General features: G+C 42.9%; 1 protein-coding gene across 2 annotated transcripts in view; it reads left to right on the forward strand.

The window, feature by feature from the left end:
• Positions 1-21,255, forward strand: part of LOC113588618 (cadherin-6-like) — a 59,669-nt gene that overhangs the window by 23,009 nt on the left and 15,405 nt on the right. The window contains exons 2-3 of one of the 2 annotated variants that reach the window (XM_027027882.2): positions 15,663-15,749; positions 16,292-17,000. In XM_027027882.2, the coding sequence (XP_026883683.1) occupies positions 16,785-17,000 (216 nt within the window). In that variant the 5' untranslated portion in view covers positions 15,663-15,749; positions 16,292-16,784. The remainder of the gene's footprint in view (positions 1-15,662; positions 15,750-16,291; positions 17,001-21,255) is intronic. The other variant, XM_027027881.2, reaches the window with a different exon arrangement.

A 21,255-nucleotide genomic window follows, 5' to 3' on the forward strand; every position in this document is an offset into this window, starting at 1 on the left:
TCCATCTCTCCTGATATACACATGGTTCACTCTCACTCTCCATCTCTCCTGATATACACATGGTTCACTCTCTCTCTCCATCTCTCCTGATATACACATGGTTCACTCTCACTCTCCATCTCTCCTGATATACACATGGTTCACTCTCTCTCCATCTCTCCTGATATACACATGGTTCACTCCCTCTCCATCTCTCCTGATATACACATGGTTCACTCTCACTCTCCATCTCTCCTGATATACACATGGTTCACTCTCTCTCTCCATCTCTCCTGATATACACATGGTTCACTCTCTCTCTCCATCTCTCCTGATATACACATGGTTCACTCTCACTCTCCATCTCTCCTGATATACACATGGTTCACTCTCTCTCCATCTCTCCTGATATACACATGGTTCACTCTCTCTCCATCTCTCCTGATATACACATGGTTCACTCTCACTCTCCATCTCTCCTGATATACACATGGTTCACTCTCACCCTCCATCTCTCCTGATATACACATGGTTCACTCTCTCTCTCCATCTCTCCTGATATACACATGGTTCACTCTCTCTCTCCATCTCTCCTGATATACACATGGTTCACTCTCCCTCTCCATCTCTCCTGATATACACATGGTTCACTCTCTCTCTCCATCTCTCCTGATATACACATGGTTCACTCTCTCTCTCCATCTCTCCTGATATACACATGGTTCATCTCTCCTGATATACACATGGTTCACTCTCTCTCTCCATCTCTCCTGATATACACATGGTTCACTCTCACTCTCCATCTCTCCTGATATACACATGGTTCACTCTCTCTCTCCATCTCTCCTGATATACACATGGTTCACTCTCTCTCTCTCCATCTCTCCTGATATACACATGGTTCACTCTCTCTCTCCATCTCTCCTGATATACACATGGTTCATCTCTCCTGATATACACATGGTTCACTCTCTCTCTCCATCTCTCCTGATATACACATGGTTCATCTCTCCTGATATACACATGGTTCACTCTCTCTCTCCATCTCTCCTGATATACACATGGTTCATCTCTCCTGATATACACATGGTTCACTCTCTCTCTCCATCTCTCCTGATATACACATGGTTCACTCTCTCTCTCCATCTCTCCTGATATACACATGGTTCACTCTCTCTCTCCATCTCTCCTGATATACACATGGTTCACTCTCACTCTCCATCTCTCCTGATATACACATGGTTCACTCTCACTCTCCATCTCTCCTGATATACACATGGTTCATCTCTCCTGATATACACATGGTTCACTCTCTCTCTCCATCTCTCCTGATATACACATGGTTCACTCTCTCTCTCCATCTCTCCTGATATACACATGGTTCATCTCTCCTGATATACACATGGTTCACTCTCTCTCTCCATCTCTCCTGATATACACATGGTTCACTCTCACTCTCCATCTCTCCTGATATACACATGGTTCATCTCTCCTGATATACACATGGTTCACTCTCTCTCTCCATCTCTCCTGATATACACATGGTTCACTCTCTCTCTCCATCTCTCCTGATACACACATGGTTCATCTCTCCTGATATACACATGGTTCACTGTCTCTCTCCATCTCTCCTGATATACACATGGTTCATCTCTCCTGATATACACATGGTTCACTCTCTCTCTCCATCTCTCCTGATATACACATGGTTCATCTCTCCTGATATACACATGGTTCACTCTCTCTCTCCATCTCTCCTGATATACACATGGTTCACTCTCTCTCTCCATCTCTCCTGATATACACATGGTTCACTCTCTCTCTCCATCTCTCCTGATATACACATGGTTCACTCTCACTCTCTATCTCTCCTGTTATACACATGGTTCACTCTCACTCTCCATCTCTCCTGATATACACATGGTTCACTCTCTCTCTCCATCTCTCCTGATATACACATGGTTCACTCTCTCTCTCCATCTCTCCTGATATACACATGGTTCACTCTCACTCTCCATCTCTCCTGATATACACATGGTTCACTCTCTCTCTCCATCTCTCCTGATATACACATGGTTCACTCTCACTCTCCATCTCTCCTGATATACACATGGTTCACTCTCTCTCCATCTCTCCTGATATACACATGGTTCACTCCCTCTCCATCTCTCCTGATATACACATGGTTCACTCTCACTCTCCATCTCTCCTGATATACACATGGTTCACTCTCTCTCTCCATCTCTCCTGATATACACATGGTTCACTCTCTCTCTCCATCTCTCCTGATATACACATGGTTCACTCTCACTCTCCATCTCTCCTGATATACACATGGTTCACTCTCTCTCCATCTCTCCTGATATACACATGGTTCACTCTCTCTCCATCTCTCCTGATATACACATGGTTCACTCTCACTCTCCATCTCTCCTGATATACACATGGTTCACTCTCACCCTCCATCTCTCCTGATATACACATGGTTCACTCTCTCTCTCCATCTCTCCTGATATACACATGGTTCACTCTCTCTCTCCATCTCTCCTGATATACACATGGTTCACTCTCCCTCTCCATCTCTCCTGATATACACATGGTTCACTCTCTCTCTCCATCTCTCCTGATATACACATGGTTCACTCTCTCTCTCCATCTCTCCTGATATACACATGGTTCATCTCTCCTGATATACACATGGTTCACTCTCTCTCTCCATCTCTCCTGATATACACATGGTTCACTCTCACTCTCCATCTCTCCTGATATACACATGGTTCACTCTCTCTCTCCATCTCTCCTGATATACACATGGTTCACTCTCTCTCTCCATCTCTCCTGATATACACATGGTTCACTCTCTCTCTCCATCTCTCCTGATATACACATGGTTCATCTCTCCTGATATACACATGGTTCACTGTCTCTCTCCATCTCTCCTGATATACACATGGTTCATCTCTCCTGATATACACATGGTTCACTCTCTCTCTCCATCTCTCCTGATATAGACATGGTTCATCTCTCCTGATATACACATGGTTCACTCTCTCTCTCCATCTCTCCTGATATACACATGGTTCACTCTCTCTCTCCATCTCTCCTGATATACACATGGTTCACTCTCTCTCTCCATCTCTCCTGATATACACATGGTTCACTCTCTCTCTCCATCTCTCCTGATATACACATGGTTCACTCTCTCTCTCCATCTCTCCTGATATACACATGGTTCATCTCTCCTGATATACACATGGTTCACTCTCTCTCTCCATCTCTCCTGATATACACATGGTTCACTCTCTCTCTCCATCTCTCCTGATATACACATGGTTCATCTCTCCTGATATACACATGGTTCACTCTCTCTCTCCATCTCTCCTGATATACACATGGTTCACTCTCACTCTCCATCTCTCCTGATATACACATGGTTCACTCTCTCTCTCCATCTCTCCTGATATACACATGGTTCACTCTCTCTCTCCATCTCTCCTGATATACACATGGTTCACTCTCTCTCTCCATCTCTCCTGATACACACATGGTTCATCTCTCCTGATATACACATGGTTCACTGTCTCTCTCCATCTCTCCTGATATACACATGGTTCATCTCTCCTGATATACACATGGTTCACTCTCTCTCTCCATCTCTCCTGATATACACATGGTTCATCTCTCCTGATATACACATGGTTCACTCTCTCTCTCCATCTCTCCTGATATACACATGGTTCACTCTCTCTCTCCATCTCTCCTGATATACACATGGTTCACTCTCTCTCTCCATCTCTCCTGATATACACATGGTTCACTCTCTCTCTCCATCTCTCCTGATATACACATGGTTCACTCTCTCTCTCCATCTCTCCTGATATACACATGGTTCACTCTCTCTCTCCATCTCTCCTGATATACACATGGTTCATCTCTCCTGATATACACATGGTTCACTCTCTCTCTCCATCTCTCCTGATATACACATGGTTCACTCTCACTCTCCATCTCTCCTGATATACACATGGTTCACTCTCTCTCTCCATCTCTCCTGATATACACATGGTTCACTCTCTCTCTCCATCTCTCCTGATATACACATGGTTCACTCTCTCTCTCCATCTCTCCTGATATACACATGGTTCACTCTCACTCTCTATCTGTCCTGATATACACATGGTTCACTCTCACTCTCCATCTCTCCTGATATACACATGGTTCACTCTCTCAATCCATCTCTCCTGATATACACATGGTTCACTCTCTCTCTCCATCTCTCCTGATATACACATGGTTCACTCTCACTCTCCATCTCTCCTGATATACACATGGTTCACTCTCTCTCCATCTCTCCTGATATACACATGGTTCACTCTCTCTCCATCTCTCCTGATATACACATGGTTCACTCTCTCTCTCCATCTCTCCTGATATACACATGGTTCACTCTCTCTCTCCATCTCTCCTGATATACACATGGTTCATCTCTCCTGATATACACATGGTTCACTCTCTCTCTCCATCTCTCCTGATATACACATGGTTCACTCTCACTCTCCATCTCTCCTGATATACACATGGTTCACTCTCACTCTCCATCTCTCCTGATATACACATGGTTCACTCTCTCTCCATCTCTCCTGATATACACATGGTTCACTCTCTCTCCATCTCTCCTGATATACACATGGTTCACTCTCACTCTCCATCTCTCCTGATATACACATGGTTCACTCTCACCCTCCATCTCTCCTGATATACACATGGTTCACTCTCTCTCTCCATCTCTCCTGATATACACATGGTTCACTCTCTCTCTCCATCTCTCCTGATATACACATGGTTCACTCTCCCTCTCCATCTCTCCTGATATACACATGGTTCACTCTCTCTCTCCATCTCTCCTGATATACACATGGTTCACTCTCTCTCTCCATCTCTCCTGATATACACATGGTTCATCTCTCCTGATATACACATGGTTCACTCTCTCTCTCCATCTCTCCTGATATACACATGGTTCACTCTCACTCTCCATCTCTCCTGATATACACATGGTTCACTCTCTCTCTCCATCTCTCCTGATATACACATGGTTCACTCTCTCTCTCCATCTCTCCTGATATACACATGGTTCACTCTCTCTCTCCATCTCTCCTGATATACACATGGTTCATCTCTCCTGATATACACATGGTTCACTGTCTCTCTCCATCTCTCCTGATATACACATGGTTCATCTCTCCTGATATACACATGGTTCACTCTCTCTCTCCATCTCTCCTGATATACACATGGTTCATCTCTCCTGATATACACATGGTTCACTCTCTCTCTCCATCTCTCCTGATATACACATGGTTCACTCTCTCTCTCCATCTCTCCTGATATACACATGGTTCACTCTCTCTCTCCATCTCTCCTGATATACACATGGTTCACTCTCTCTCTCCATCTCTCCTGATATACACATGGTTCACTCTCTCTCTCCATCTCTCCTGATATACACATGGTTCATCTCTCCTGATATACACATGGTTCACTCTCTCTCTCCATCTCTCCTGATATACACATGGTTCACTCTCTCTCTCCATCTCTCCTGATATACACATGGTTCATCTCTCCTGATATACACATGGTTCACTCTCTCTCTCCATCTCTCCTGATATACACATGGTTCACTCTCACTCTCCATCTCTCCTGATATACACATGGTTCACTCTCTCTCTCCATCTCTCCTGATATACACATGGTTCACTCTCTCTCTCCATCTCTCCTGATATACACATGGTTCACTCTCTCTCTCCATCTCTCCTGATACACACATGGTTCATCTCTCCTGATATACACATGGTTCACTGTCTCTCTCCATCTCTCCTGATATACACATGGTTCATCTCTCCTGATATACACATGGTTCACTCTCTCTCTCCATCTCTCCTGATATACACATGGTTCATCTCTCCTGATATACACATGGTTCACTCTCTCTCTCCATCTCTCCTGATATACACATGGTTCACTCTCTCTCTCCATCTCTCCTGATATACACATGGTTCACTCTCACTCTCCATCTCTCCTGATATACACATGGTTCACTCTCTCTCTCCATCTCTCCTGATATACACATGGTTCACTCTCTCTCTCAATCTCTCCTGATATACACATGGTTCACTCTCTCTCTCCATCTCTCCTGATATACACATGGTTCATCTCTCCTGATATACACATGGTTCACTCTCTCTCTCCATCTCTCCTGATATACACATGGTTCACTCTCACTCTCCATCTCTCCTGATATACACATGGTTCACTCTCTCTCTCCATCTCTCCTGATATACACATGGTTCACTCTCTCTCTCCATCTCTCCTGATATACACATGGTTCACTCTCTCTCTCCATCTCTCCTGATATACACATGGTTCACTCTCACTCTCTATCTGTCCTGATATACACATGGTTCACTCTCACTCTCCATCTCTCCTGATATACACATGGTTCACTCTCTCAATCCATCTCTCCTGATATACACATGGTTCACTCTCTCTCTCCATCTCTCCTGATATACACATGGTTCACTCTCACTCTCCATCTCTCCTGATATACACATGGTTCACTCTCTCTCCATCTCTCCTGATATACACATGGTTCACTCTCTCTCCATCTCTCCTGATATACACATGGTTCACTCTCTCTCTCCATCTCTCCTGATATACACATGGTTCACTCTCTCTCTCCATCTCTCCTGATATACACATGGTTCATCTCTCCTGATATACACATGGTTCACTCTCTCTCTCCATCTCTCCTGATATACACATGGTTCACTCTCACTCTCCATCTCTCCTGATATACACATGGTTCACTCTCTCTCTCCATCTCTCCTGATATACACATGGTTCACTCTCTCTCTCCATCTCTCCTGATATACACATGGTTCACTCTCTCTCTCCATCTCTCCTGATATACACATGGTTCACTCTCACTCTCTATCTCTCCTGATATACACATGGTTCACTCTCACTCTCCATCTCTCCTGATATACACATGGTTCACTCTCTCTCTCCATCTCTCCTGATATACACATGGTTCACTCTCTCTCTCCATCTCTCCTGATATACACATGGTTCACTCTCACTCTCCATCTCTCCTGATATACACATGGTTCACTCTCTCTCCATCTCTCCTGATATACACATGGTTCACTCTCACTCTCCATCTCTCCTGATATACACATGGTTCACTCTCACCCTCCATCTCTCCTGATATACACATGGTTCACTCTCTCTCTCCATCTCTCCTGATATACACATGGTTCACTCTCTCTCTCCATCTCTCCTGATATACACATGGTTCACTCTCCCTCTCCATCTCTCCTGATATACACATGGTTCACTCTCTCTCTCCATCTCTCCTGATATACACATGGTTCACTCTCTCTCTCCATCTCTCCTGATATACACATGGTTCATCTCTCCTGATATACACATGGTTCACTCTCACTCTCCATCTCTCCTGATATACACATGGTTCACTCTCACTCTCCATCTCTCCTGATATACACATGGTTCACTCTCTCTCTCCATCTCTCCTGATATACACATGGTTCACTCTCTCTCTCCATCTCTCCTGATATACACATGGTTCACTCTCTCTCTCCATCTCTCCTGATATACACATGGTTCATCTCTCCTGATATACACATGGTTCACTGTCTCTCTCCATCTCTCCTGATATACACATGGTTCATCTCTCCTGATATACACATGGTTCACTCTCTCTCTCCATCTCTCCTGATATACACATGGTTCATCTCTCCTGATATACACATGGTTCACTCTCTCTCTCCATCTCTCCTGATATACACATGGTTCACTCTCTCTCTCCATCTCTCCTGATATACACATGGTTCACTCTCTCTCTCCATCTCTCCTGATATACACATGGTTCACTCTCTCTCTCCATCTCTCCTGATATACACATGGTTCACTCTCTCTCTCCATCTCTCCTGATATACACATGGTTCACTCTCTCTCTCCATCTCTCCTGATATACACATGGTTCATCTCTCCTGATATACACATGGTTCACTCTCTCTCTCCATCTCTCCTGATATACACATGGTTCACTCTCACTCTCCATCTCTCCTGATATACACATGGTTCACTCTCTCTCTCCATCTCTCCTGATATACACATGGTTCACTCTCTCTCTCCATCTCTCCTGATATACACATGGTTCACTCTCTCTCTCCATCTCTCCTGATATACACATGGTTCACTCTCACTCTCTATCTCTCCTGATATACACATGGTTCACTCTCACTCTCCATCTCTCCTGAAATACACATGGTTCACTCTCTCAATCCATCTCTCCTGATATACACATGGTTCACTCTCTCTCCATCTCTCCTGATATACACATGGTTCACTCTCACTCTCCATCTCTCCTGATATACACATGGTTCACTCTCTCTCCATCTCTCCTGATATACACATGGTTCACTCTCTCTCCATCTCTCCTGATATACACATGGTTCACTCTCACTCTCCATCTCTCCTGATATACACATGGTTCACTCTCTCTCTCCATCTCTCCTGATATACACATGGTTCACTCTCACTCTCCATCTCTCCTGATATACACATGGTTCACTCTCTCTCTCCATCTCTCCTGATATACACATGGTTCACTCTCTCTATCCATCTCTCCTGATATACACATGGTTCACTCTCTCTCTCCATCTCTCCTGATATACACATGGTTCACTCTCTCTCTCCATCTCTCCTGATATACACATGGTTCACTCTCTCTCTCCATCTCTCCTGATATACACATGGTTCACTCTCTCTCTCCATCTCTCCTGATATACACATGGTTCATCTCTCCTGATATACACATGGTTCATTCTCTCTCGACATCTCTCCTGATATACACATGGTTCACTCTCACTCTCCATCTCTCCTGATATACACATGGTTCACTCTCTCTCTCCATCTCTCCTGATATACACATGGTTCACTCTCTCTCTCCATCTCTCCTGATATACACATGGTTCACTCTCTCTCTCCATCTCTCCTGATATACACATGGTTCACTCTCACTCTCTATCTCTCCTGATATACACATGGTTCACTCTCACTCTCCATCTCTCCTGATATACACATGGTTCACTCTCTCTCTCCATCTCTCCTGATATACACATGGTTCACTCTCTCTCTCCATCTCTCCTGATATACACATGGTTCACTCTCACTCTCCATCTCTCCTGATATACACATGGTTCACTCTCTCTCTCCATCTCTCCTGATATACACATGGTTCACTCTCACTCTCCATCTCTCCTGATATACACATGGTTCACTCTCTCTCCATCTCTCCTGATATACACATGGTTCACTCTCTCTCCATCTCTCCTGATATACACATGGTTCACTCTCACTCTCCATCTCTCCTGATATACACATGGTTCACTCTCTCTCTCCATCTCTCCTGATATACACATGGTTCACTCTCTCTATCCATCTCTCCTGATATACACATGGTTCACTCTCTCTCTCCATCTCTCCTGATATACACATGGTTCACTCTCTCTCTCCATCTCTCCTGATATACACATGGTTCACTCTCTCTCTCCATCTCTCCTGATATACACATGGTTCACTCTCTCTCTCCATCTCTCCTGATATACACATGGTTCATCTCTCCTGATATACACATGGTTCACTCTCTCTCTCCATCTCTCCTGATATACACATGGTTCACTCTCACTCTCCATCTCTCCTGATATACACATGGTTCACTCTCTCTCTCCATCTCTCCTGATATACACATGGTTCACTCTCTCTCTCCATCTCTCCTGATATACACATGGTTCACTCTCTCTCTCCATCTCTCCTGATATACACATGGTTCACTCTCACTCTCCATCTCTCCTGATATACACATGGTTCACTCTCTCTCTCCATCTCTCCTTATATACACATGGTTCACTCTCACTCTCCATCTCTCCTGATATACACATGGTTCACTCTCTCTCCATCTCTCCTGATATACACATGGTTCACTCTCTCTCCATCTCTCCTGATATACACATGGTTCACTCTCACTCTCCATCTCTCCTGATATACACATGGTTCACTCTCTCTCTCCATCTCTCCTGATATACACATGGTTCACTCTCTCTCTCCATCTCTCCTGATATACACATGGTTCACTCTCACTCTCCATCTCTCCTGATATACACATGGTTCACTCTCTCTCTCCATCTCTCCTGATATACACATGGTTCACTCTCTCTCTCCATCTCTCCTGATATACACATGGTTCACTCTCTCTCCATCTCTCCTGATATACACATGGTTCACTCTCTCTCTCCATCTCTCCTGATATACATATGGTTCACTCTCACTCTCCATCTGTCCTGATGTAGACATGTTTTTTTCTCTCTCTCTCGCATCTGTTCTGATATACACATGGTTCACTCTGTCCATCTCTCCTGATGTACACATAGTTCACTCTCTCTCTCTTCCTCTCTTATGATGTACACATGATTCACTCTCTCTCTCTTCATGTTTTGATGTACATATGATTTACTCTCTCTCTCCCTCTGTCCTGACATACACCATGGTTCTCTCTCTCTCTCTCTTTCTCTCTCTCTCTCTCTCTCTCTCTCCATCTGTTCTGACATACACCATGGTTTACTCTCTCTCTTTCTTCATCTGTCCTGATGTACACCTGGTTCATTCTCTTTTCATCTGTCCTGATGTGCACATCTCCAGTTTGCAACTGTACAGACCTATAGCCTGTAGATATGACATGTGTTGCTCTGTAACTGTGACACAGGTGTTGCTCTGTACATGTGACACTGGTGTTGCTCTGCAGATGTGACACTGGTGTTGCTCTGTAGGTGTGACTGGTGTTGCTCTGTAGCGTAGCTGTGACACAGGTGTTGCTCTGTAACTGTGACACAGGTGTTGCTCTGTAACTGAGCAGGGCAAGAAAGGGATTTTCCTGGTCCAGTTTTTTTTTTTTTTGGGGGGGGGGCTTTGTATGACTATTTGCTGCTGCAGTGCATATCAGATATGTGGGCAATTTCTAGGACTGTTGTGAAATAGTCCACAACAACTAGGTATTGTTCTCTTTCCACTTCACAGAGATCTGCAACTATCCACTGCCAAAGTCTGTCATCATGGTTCCCTGCATTTGGCTGGGGCAATGTCTCCAGCATTGACTGCACTGAATCATTTTGTTCTTGATATCTGTCCCTATTCCTGGCCACCATATCAACATCCAAGCACGTTCTCTACATTTAGTCAGTTCTTGATGGCCCTTATTAGTTCTATTTCTCATTCGTGAGTTTGATATCAGTTACAATTCCCTGCCTTTAAAGCAGTAGTCAGTCTGATTCACTCAACAGTCCTCTGTGGCTTGGCCAATGGTGTCACTGTTTTGGCCATCCTGCTCTTGTGTATCTCCACACTATCCGTGTCTCCTCATCCTCATTGCTCACTATAGCACTAGAGGACACTGGTCTGTATGTGAGCTTCTAGATCCTCCTCTAGGTCAAAGTGGGCGATGACAGTGAGTGTACTCCCAAGTGCGTACTCAGCAACAGAACTGAATCTCATCATTGTAACATCATTGTAACCAGCAGTGGAACCCCACTGGGGTCTGAACTGGCATCTGCACCCATTACGGTGGGTTGTGCAGTATCCGTAGAAGGCCAGACCTGGAGTGGATGGCAGCATCTCTGTTGCTTGACTGTGTCCCCATATCCACATTGACTGTGACAGGTTGTCCAGTGACTGTAGGCCAGTGGATGATTTTGGTAAGTATCTCCAGAGTTACTCGATCATACCTAAAACCCGTCTCAGGTCTTTGAAGCTGTGACATGCTTCCAGTTCCTTTATTGCCTGCACTTTGTCTGGATCGCATCATGCTCTGATCTAGCTTTGGTGCGGGTGACCCTTGTCTTTATTCAGTTTCAACCCTGACTCACTCATAGTTCCCAGCACCTCTACCAGGTGCTTGTCATGATCCTCTCTGTTCTTGCCATAAGCCAGGATGTCTTCCATATAGCATGTAATTTATTTCACTTCACCCAGGAGCCTTCTAATCTCTCACTGAAATATTTCTGGTGCACTGCTGATCCCAAATGGTAAGCATGGAAAACAATACCTCTTGAAGGGGCCATGAACGAGGTTCTTCATCCAGAGGTCTCAGCCAGAAGGCACTAGCACCATCGAGACTCAGGAATTATAGCTCACAGCATTGGCAAGACTTATTTCTCCCTTTAGTCACTTTAGATGAACACAAATGCATATTACGCTGTTCTGTTTCATGTACTATAGTGACGTAGAGACCGCATCTCTGTTTAAGGATCCTCCACTGATCTCCTACAGAGACAAAAACATCAAAGACATGTTAGTCAAGAGTGAGATAAATGATCATTCAGATAATGGCTGTGGTACTGTAGCCTGCAGCCACTCTAGATGTTCTACTTGTACATTTATTAACAAAGCCACTAAAATAACTGGCACAAAAGGATCAATTATCATCGCCCATTCCTCCTCATGCATCACTATGGGAGTTGTCTACTATATTAGTTGTAAGAGATGTAATCAGCTTTATATTGGAGAAACCAAGAGAAGACTTGCTGTTCGGTTTGTTGAGCACCTTCATACCATCAGAATTAAGGATTTGTCATTTCCAATGGCAATGTATTTTAATAGTAATGGCATTAATGACATATTTGCATTAATGACATATTTGCATTAATGCACTGCATTAATGACATATTTGTTTGCATTTCCAGTTGTTGCTTTGGCAGCGGTGAAATTAGGAAATTCAAAGAAAAAGAACTGATCTACACTCTTGGAGCTTTAGAACCACATGGAATGAATGTTATGATTTAAACATCTACTTTTTTTCAGATATCAACTGGTTCTTGCTCCATAAAATTAAACACTGCTTTATGGAGCTCATGAAGGACCACTGTTTCTCTGGAAACCTTGGGTTCTTCACTACAATTTTCAATAGTGCTTCAGTGCTTCTGTGCTTCAGTGTTTCCTTGAAGCACTTTGCTTGCACAGCTAATGAAGGACCTCTGTCTGAAACATTCTGTTTCTCTGGAAACTCTGTACCTTACTACACTTTTGAATATATATCTGTGTGCTCGTGTATATTATATATATACATCCCTCCTTTCCAGGGTGAGAGTGGAGGAGGCTGGTCAGTCCCTGCTGCCTCTCTGTCACACATTAGCACATATTTAGACTCCTCAGTGTAGAGCAGTGAAAGGTTACCATGCCTCTAAGTCTGTGGCCCCACTCCCTCCCATGTTCTCCCTTCTCACTTTTAATTGCCCCCCTGGGGCTTTTCTCCTTGGCTGCCGCGGGGGAGTTTTCTGCACACAGGGCACCCGTCTTTCTTGCTTAGTTTCTCACTAAAGAGGATGAACAGAAGTGATGTATGTCCATCATTAGACAGTCCTGATGATTCTGTCCTTGTCCGCTGATGATGTTTAATGGCAGAGTGGATGGGTCCACGAGCTTTGAAGCAATGTGTGGTCTGCTGGGCAGCACATAGTAACCTGCTGGTAAGTACACAGTAACAAGTAAAAAATGTTGTAAGAGGCCATTGCAAACACATGGTCAAAACAGCTCCTTTTCTAATATAATGTTTAAGTGTCAGATACCGTCACAGTAGGTTCTGGGTGTGGGGTGGGGAGAGGGAGCCAGAGAAACAACAAGGAAAGCAGGTGAGAGCTTTAGTGGAATGCTGAGACCGGAGGAGTACAACTGGGTGGGTGCAGGGATGAAAGGATGACTTTCGCTTTCTTTCTGCCTGGGTTCATATTCCTAATTAACCATTCCGGTTATTTTTTCCATGACTCAATTCCTTGTTTTAATGACATCTTAATGGAAGATGAATAGTGGATCAGGTATAGGATTTTAGTTCATCCTCCTCTGTGCTCTAAAATGTCAGCTGGCTTGCACCTGTGGCCTGAACCAACACACAAATATAGTGTTCCACCACATCAAAATAAATCCAATCACCAGGCTGACTGAGCTAAATGGGTTTATGTTATAACAGCTTATAATCAGGTTTATAACAATACCAACTGAACACACCTTTGTCTATACACAAATGTTACTGCACAAGCATCATATTGTTGTATTTCACACAGCTGTAAAACTGAATCACTCATACTCCTGTATTTCACACAGCTGTAATATTGAATCACTCATACTCCTGTATTTTATACAGCTGTAATACTGAATCACTCTTACTCCTGTATTTAACACAGCTGTAATACTGAATCACTCATACTCCTGTATTTAACACAGCTGTAATACTGAATCACACATACTCCTGTATTTAACACAGCTGTAATACTGAATCACTCTTACTCCTGTATTTCATTCTGCTATTTTCCTCTTAGTAGCTTCCTGATGTGGCCAGCATCCAGCTATTTCTGTGCATGCAGACGAAATAATTTACCCAAATGAGCTTAGTTGACAAATATCCCTTTTTGCTTCCTCTGTCTATTCTCTGTGTGGAGTATTTGGGCTGATTTAGAGACTTTGGTCTCATATATTGACTGTACAAACTCATTTTGCTTATTGTAAAAGCATTTTAAGTACTAGGCTGAATCCGATGGCTGCTGTCAGCACTGAAGAGGTTGGCCTACTGCACAGTAATTGGTTTCAGGCCCAGTAAAGGCACATGTCAGCACTGGCCCTTAAGAATGGCCACATAGCTACTGTGGTGCTTCAGCAGACTATGAGGTGTCAGTGTTCATCCAGAGCATATCCCATAGAGGAAATGTGCTGTTTGAATGCACCCACACTGATGGAGAGAAAAATGCATTTCGACATTTCTTAGCATATTGCTACATTAATATCAATTTTGGGCTTGTTCACGGTTGGAATTACAAACATGGTTATATTTGCACTCCGCATATAATAAAGGCCTCCATTTAAATGTCCATCAGTGGCTCTCTAGTGCTGTGTTCATGTTCAGTAACAACAGGGATGATTAAAGGGTAATGTTGTGGACTGCATGGCCATCTATTGATTTTCCATCTGAAACCCAAATTGTAAAACGCCTCTAACCTAATTTTTATGCACATTATTCTGTCATTATACTTTATTAACAAACTGGTAATGGTTTTCCAAAAATGTTACATATATCTTTAGAATACTGTTTACATTAAGAATAAATAAATAAAAACAGCTCCTGTTCACACTATCATATTGGTCATGTAAGGTTTTTTTCAACTTATCTCCTTCTGTAATGATCTGGCACAGCTGAACCTTTGGAAAGGGCGTACCTGCTATCTGCAGGAGCTAGTCGGGGCAGGACTGAGTCATTGTGACTCTCAGACTAGTCTAAGTGCACTCTCTGAACGTTTCCTCTGTCTACGGTCCCACACATGCTTTTAAAATAAAAATGTTTCATGAGAAAACAGAAAAATGTCTGTATGGGAGGGGTATTTGTACAGTTTGCTAATGTGTCCATCACTCTGTGATTTGCATGCAGATTGCAGAATTAGGATGTGCACACTCCCTGATGATTGCCCTAATGAAGTTTTGCCCTTCTGATAGCGTATCAGGGGGTGTCCAGGTGTGGTGTTCAGGGGTCTAACAAAAGCATGCTCATGTAATTTCATCTATAGTCTTCATCCTGTGGATCAGCAGGCACTTCAGGATATCTGCCACCTTGGAGAGTTTCACTCCAACCTGATTTAACATAATCATCACAGGTACATAGAGGCATAATCTGTTGTGGACTATAAATTAATTACTCAGATATCTTTTATCTCTGAAAAATAGTACCTTCCATTTGCAAATACATACACTATTCACTACCTTGATTTAAAGTGGTCTTCATTGAAGATAATAATTGCATTAACAATAAAGTATGGCATTCTTAATCATGAATAAGAATTGTAGACAAATGTTTGCAGTGCATTATATAACAAAAGAGTCAACAGGTCAGACACAGCACATCTGCAGTAAATCAACAAAACAATTTTAAATATGTGAGTTTTTTGCCAGTATGTTGTGTTTGTGCAAATGCTAAACTCTGGGTATGTGTATATATGTGTATATGTGTTTTGTGTATATGCGTTTTGTGTATATGTATTTAAAAAGAGTTTTTGTATGTAATGCAATGAAGGAGACAATAAATTTAATAAGTCTACTAAATACATGTTTGTGGACAAATGGTGAAGCTGTCATTCAGTAAGGTAGAAATACATTTGTAATTTGAAAGCATAATTGTTAACTCTTTTCTCTCTTTCAGCTCACACTGTGTGGGAGCAGGAGCCAATGGATGCCGCAATTGCCCCTCAGAAGCCCATGTACATGAGTGTTTGAGCTGACCTCCCAAAGGTCACATAAACAAGCATTTCATGTGCCCTCCATAAGCCCACCTGCAAGAGCGTTTCAGCTGCCCTCCAGAAGCCCATGTGCACAAGCATTTAACCTGCCCTCCAGAAGCCTACGTGCACGAGTGCTTCAGCTGCCCTCCAGAAGCCCATGTGCACAAGCTTTTAAACTGCCCTTCAGAAGCCTTCGTGCACGAGCATTTCAGCTGCCCTCCAGAAGCCGATGTGGATAAGCGTTTCAGCTGCTCTCCAGAAGACCATGTGCACAAGCATTTGAGCTCCCCTCCAGAATACCACGGGCACGAACATTTGTGACCCTTCCCTTCGCTGGCCCAGCTGGCACACCTGCGTGCTGGGTCCTGGATTACCGAGGCACGGGGTTGCCTTTCTACTGCGGTGTGGTGCAGGATGAGAACTCCTCTGCTGCTCGTAGCATGCCTGTGTCTCTGCGTGGAGGCCCAGGGAGCCCTGAGGACTACAGGGGGCTTGAGGAAAGGAGAAAAGAGGCAGGTGGGAATGTCTGGAGAGGGGGCGCTACTGAGACGCTTCAAACGAGGCTGGATGTGGAACCAGTTCTTCCTGCTGGAGGAATACACAGGAAGTGATGACCAGTATGTGGGAAAGGTAGGCTGCCTCCTTTCATGCGTCACTGTTTGTCCGAGTTAGCAATATGTGCTACAGCTTGTTTTATTTATTTGTTTTTGTTTATTTACCCACATTGTTACATAGAAGCACTTAATCCTTTAGAATCCAAAAGGCTTCCAGCAACAGAAGATTTGAAGTACTTCTACATTTTTAATACCTTGAAAGAACACTGCTTCATTTTAAGTTGTTTTTTCATTTTGCATTTAAACTGCCTGGATATAGGATAGTGATTATATTTATAGACAAAGTAATTTCTCGTCCTTAAACAATTCAGCCTAGTTTGTAACTGAAATACAATACAGAAATGAGAATTGCTATCTGTTCTCTCTCCTGGGCAGGTTAGCTTGATATGCTTTGGATTGTTATTGACAGCCTTTCTAACTGACAGTGAATCATAATCTATGTTGTACCTGTAAAATACTTTCTAAATCCATCCAGCCCCTGTGATCTGCATGGGGACTAGTGGCAGGGCAGCCTTTTACCGCTAAGACAGGAAGTCCCAGTCAAGACTTTTCTCATGGCTGGATCTCCAAGGGTTTAGTGATCCTCCCAAGCTCCAAATGAGCTGCAGGGTCCCTCACGACCTTTAGAACACATCTAATCACCAGATCATCTGATCACAAAAAATTTGATCACCAAAACATTTGATCACCAGAACATTTTATCACCAGATCTGCTCAACCCCTCTGTGCTTCTCCACACACAACTTACAGACTTTAGTCCATCAGCTTGTCTTCCTCTTGAATAAATTGCCTCTTGCTGATATTGAAGGCATAGGTTTCTTTATTATTTTCTCTGCATGAGACTGAATTTACAGCCTATAACACGTTAATCACTGCCAGCATTTAAAAATATGCTCTAGATTCTGGCCACTCATAGTTCCTTAACCTACCCTAGATTTAGAGCACATATAATTCCTTAACCTGCTCTAGATTGGAAACACTCATAATTCCTTAACTTGCTCTACATTCAGAGCAGTAATACTTACTTAACCTTCTCTAGATTCAGAGCAGTAATACTACCTTAACCTGTTCTAGATTCAGAGCACTCATACCTCCTCCAGATTCAGGTTATTTGTTTTTATAGATCCAGCCATTCTTTGCACTTCTGTTGTATGTATCTGGAGACTTGGTTTTATGGCACTTATGGCACAACACACCTCCAATACCAGAGGCATTTTGTTATTTGACAGCTCATAATTTGCAATACAACTGAAGCAGATATGAGTTCAAACATACAGTACCTCACTGTGGAGAAAACCATCAGCCAAATGAATAAACATAAATCAGCTTGGCTGCCACATGGGCAGGTTAACCAGGCACATAACACGGATTTTAGATTTTCTGGTATGACCCGTTATTTTCGGCTCCAGTCTAACTGTGCTGCTGAGAATCACCACATTGAATTAAGCCACATTGTTTCATACACACCACAGTTCACTATTAGCACAGCAGTCTGGGGAACGAACATGAGGATATGACTGAAAGTAGCTAGTATAAAGACTTTGCCAGTCTTTGCCAGCATGTGTGTGTGTGTGTGTGTGTGTGTGTGTGTGTGTGTGTGTGTGTGTGTGTGTGTGTGTGTGTTTGTGTGTGTGTGTGTGTGTGTATGTGTGTGTGTGTGTGTGCAGCTAACACATGTGCCAGTCCTTTGAACTGTCCATAGGTGTTTTGTGGTAGTTACCATCACAGTTAGGTTTGTAGGACACTTTTAGTTCTCTAAGTTGATGGGTCTGATGATGGGCTATGCTCAGAGTTTGCATGATATTCACTAAGTGCCCAGAGAAGCACAGGAAATAATTGAAACTTTCACAAAAAAAGTGACTTTGTGGTTTGGGTTAATATAGCATGAAGTTAATATAGCATGGAGTTAATATAGCATGGAGTTAATATAGCATGGAGTTCTCTGTGTACTGACGGGGCAGTATTTTGTCCCCTGCAGGTTCTGTTCAGTACAGCTGGTGCTGCTCCTGTGTATCATCGCAGACTGACTGTGCTCTTTTCAAATCAGAAGAGTCTATTTACTGGCACTGTAGAAATGTCACTTTGGAAATTTAAAGTGCAGGGAGCTCTAGGTACATGGAAAACAGGTAGCCACAAACAACATATACATAGATAAGCCCAAAAAACAAAACACTGAATAAATGAAGATCAAAACAAATAAGATGAAGGAGGAGAATTCTGGCAGAGACACAGGTGTGAGCACCACTGGCACTCACACACAGACAGATTACAGACAGAAAGAGCCAGCATAGACCTCTACACCCCTGAGCTCAATCAGAATAAGGGAAGAGGTCTTTCTGCTACGGGGTGAAAAGCATTTAATAGAAAGGCTTTGTCTGCCTGACGGAAGTTGGCTGACCAAGCTAAAGGTGAGCTGAAAGAGGGGGTAATTTACAATAGCTCATATAACTGACTGTACTCTTGAAAAAATATCTTCTACTTTCAGTAGCCTGGTACCTATAATCTTGAGTCCATAATGTAGCATGACTGTAAACCTAACATGAGTGTAATGTTAGGATGATAACAGGTCCTCTTTTTCCCCGATATGTCATATATATTCAGGACCCATCATGCATCTGTCCAGAGTCTAACAAAGTTGTATTATGTAAATGAGGGTGTGGTCAGTGTTATGTAAATGAAGGGTTGTGTGGTGTTATGTAAATGAGGGTCTGGGCAGGGTTGGGTAGTAATAGAATACATGCTATGTAATTAGGAGACAAAAAAGGTAACTATTCTATTTCAGTTTCAGAAGAAAGACAGTAATTAGATTACTGGTACATTATAAACATAAGGTGATTACTGGCAAAATTATATCACAACTAAACAAGCATCCCTACTCCCTTTTCCTTATTTGTCCCATTTTTTTAAATTGGGTGAATGGTTCCCATGGTTGTTGTCACACTGAAACAGCATCTAATGTAGCCTGTTTTTATGTAAAGGTTTAAAATGTGCACCATGCATTCTCTTCCTACCCAGGGTGCAATTGTGAGATGTTTCTGGTGTGATTAATGCCTTTCTTTGCTCTTACACACAATGCTATTTGAGTGTTAATAGCTTTCTTGAGCCTGAACACAGGATTTGTTTCATGTGTACATGAGATTTTGTTTTTCGTGAGTATGCTATTTGTTTCCTATGAGTATACATATCATACGAGTAAAACCTATCTTTATTAAATGAAATTTATTTTGTTTAGTTGACAACAAATCACAGATGGAGTTCAGTCACTGATGCTGTATGCACTACAATCATCAGATCCATTTTTAAATTGGTCAGTAGTAATCTGTAACAGAGTACCTTTATGAAGTAATATCATCGGGTTAGAATGTGTGAATACGTGAGAATAGAAATATGCGTGCGCGAGGTTTGGTTTATAGTAACTACACTATAGTGGATTATGGTTCTTGTCTGATCAAATTAGATTCTCAATGTCGCTGTGCTCAGATCATGCACCATTGGCAGGCCTCTTGCTTGCTCACAGTAAGGTTTCTGTGCCACTCTGGATCTCAGAGTGTGTTTCAGAAGAATGAAACCACAGGACGAAAAAAATCAGTGCACAGTGAAACCGTCTGAATCTGTGTAAGGAAGTCAAGGGTCAGAGGTCATCTCCCTGTTCATCTACGGGATCAACAACACATGTGACATACACACACCTGGACACACATGCGCACACACACACACAGAAAGAGAGAGAGAGAGACAGAGAGAGATTCTCTTTTTGTGATGGAAGGTAGCATAAACAAACACATTCATCCAGTTCAGTAAAAACTCCTCTGGTCTGAGAGTCCAGCAGGGGGAAAAAGCATAGCAGCAGAAAGACAGGCAATATGAATAAGACAGGTAGAAAAACAGGTAGTAGCATAAATCAGGTAAAAAAAAGGTAGTATGAATCAGACAGGTAGAAGGACAGATAGTATGAATAAGACAGGTAGAAAAAGTATCTCACTGCAGCATACTCTAGATTAAGGCCACTTTTAACATTCACTACAGAGGAAGCTCCCTCGCTTTTAGCAGAGAGATGAGCTGAGTCGGACATGCAGAGAAACAGAGCTGTGGGACAAGCTCTCAGCAGAGAAACAGAGCTCTGGGATATGCTCTCAGCAGAGAGACAGAGCTGAGTCGGACACATTGGAGCAGATAGATGATTCTGAGCTGTTAGATGACCTTTAAAAAATTTTTCCAGAAAATTCCTCTGATGATCTCACCATGGTCTTCAGGCACTTAGCACTGTAAAC

Source organism: Electrophorus electricus, chromosome 14, assembly GCF_013358815.1.
Source record: "Electrophorus electricus isolate fEleEle1 chromosome 14, fEleEle1.pri, whole genome shotgun sequence".
NCBI classification, from domain to species: Eukaryota; Metazoa; Chordata; class Actinopteri; order Gymnotiformes; family Gymnotidae; genus Electrophorus; species Electrophorus electricus.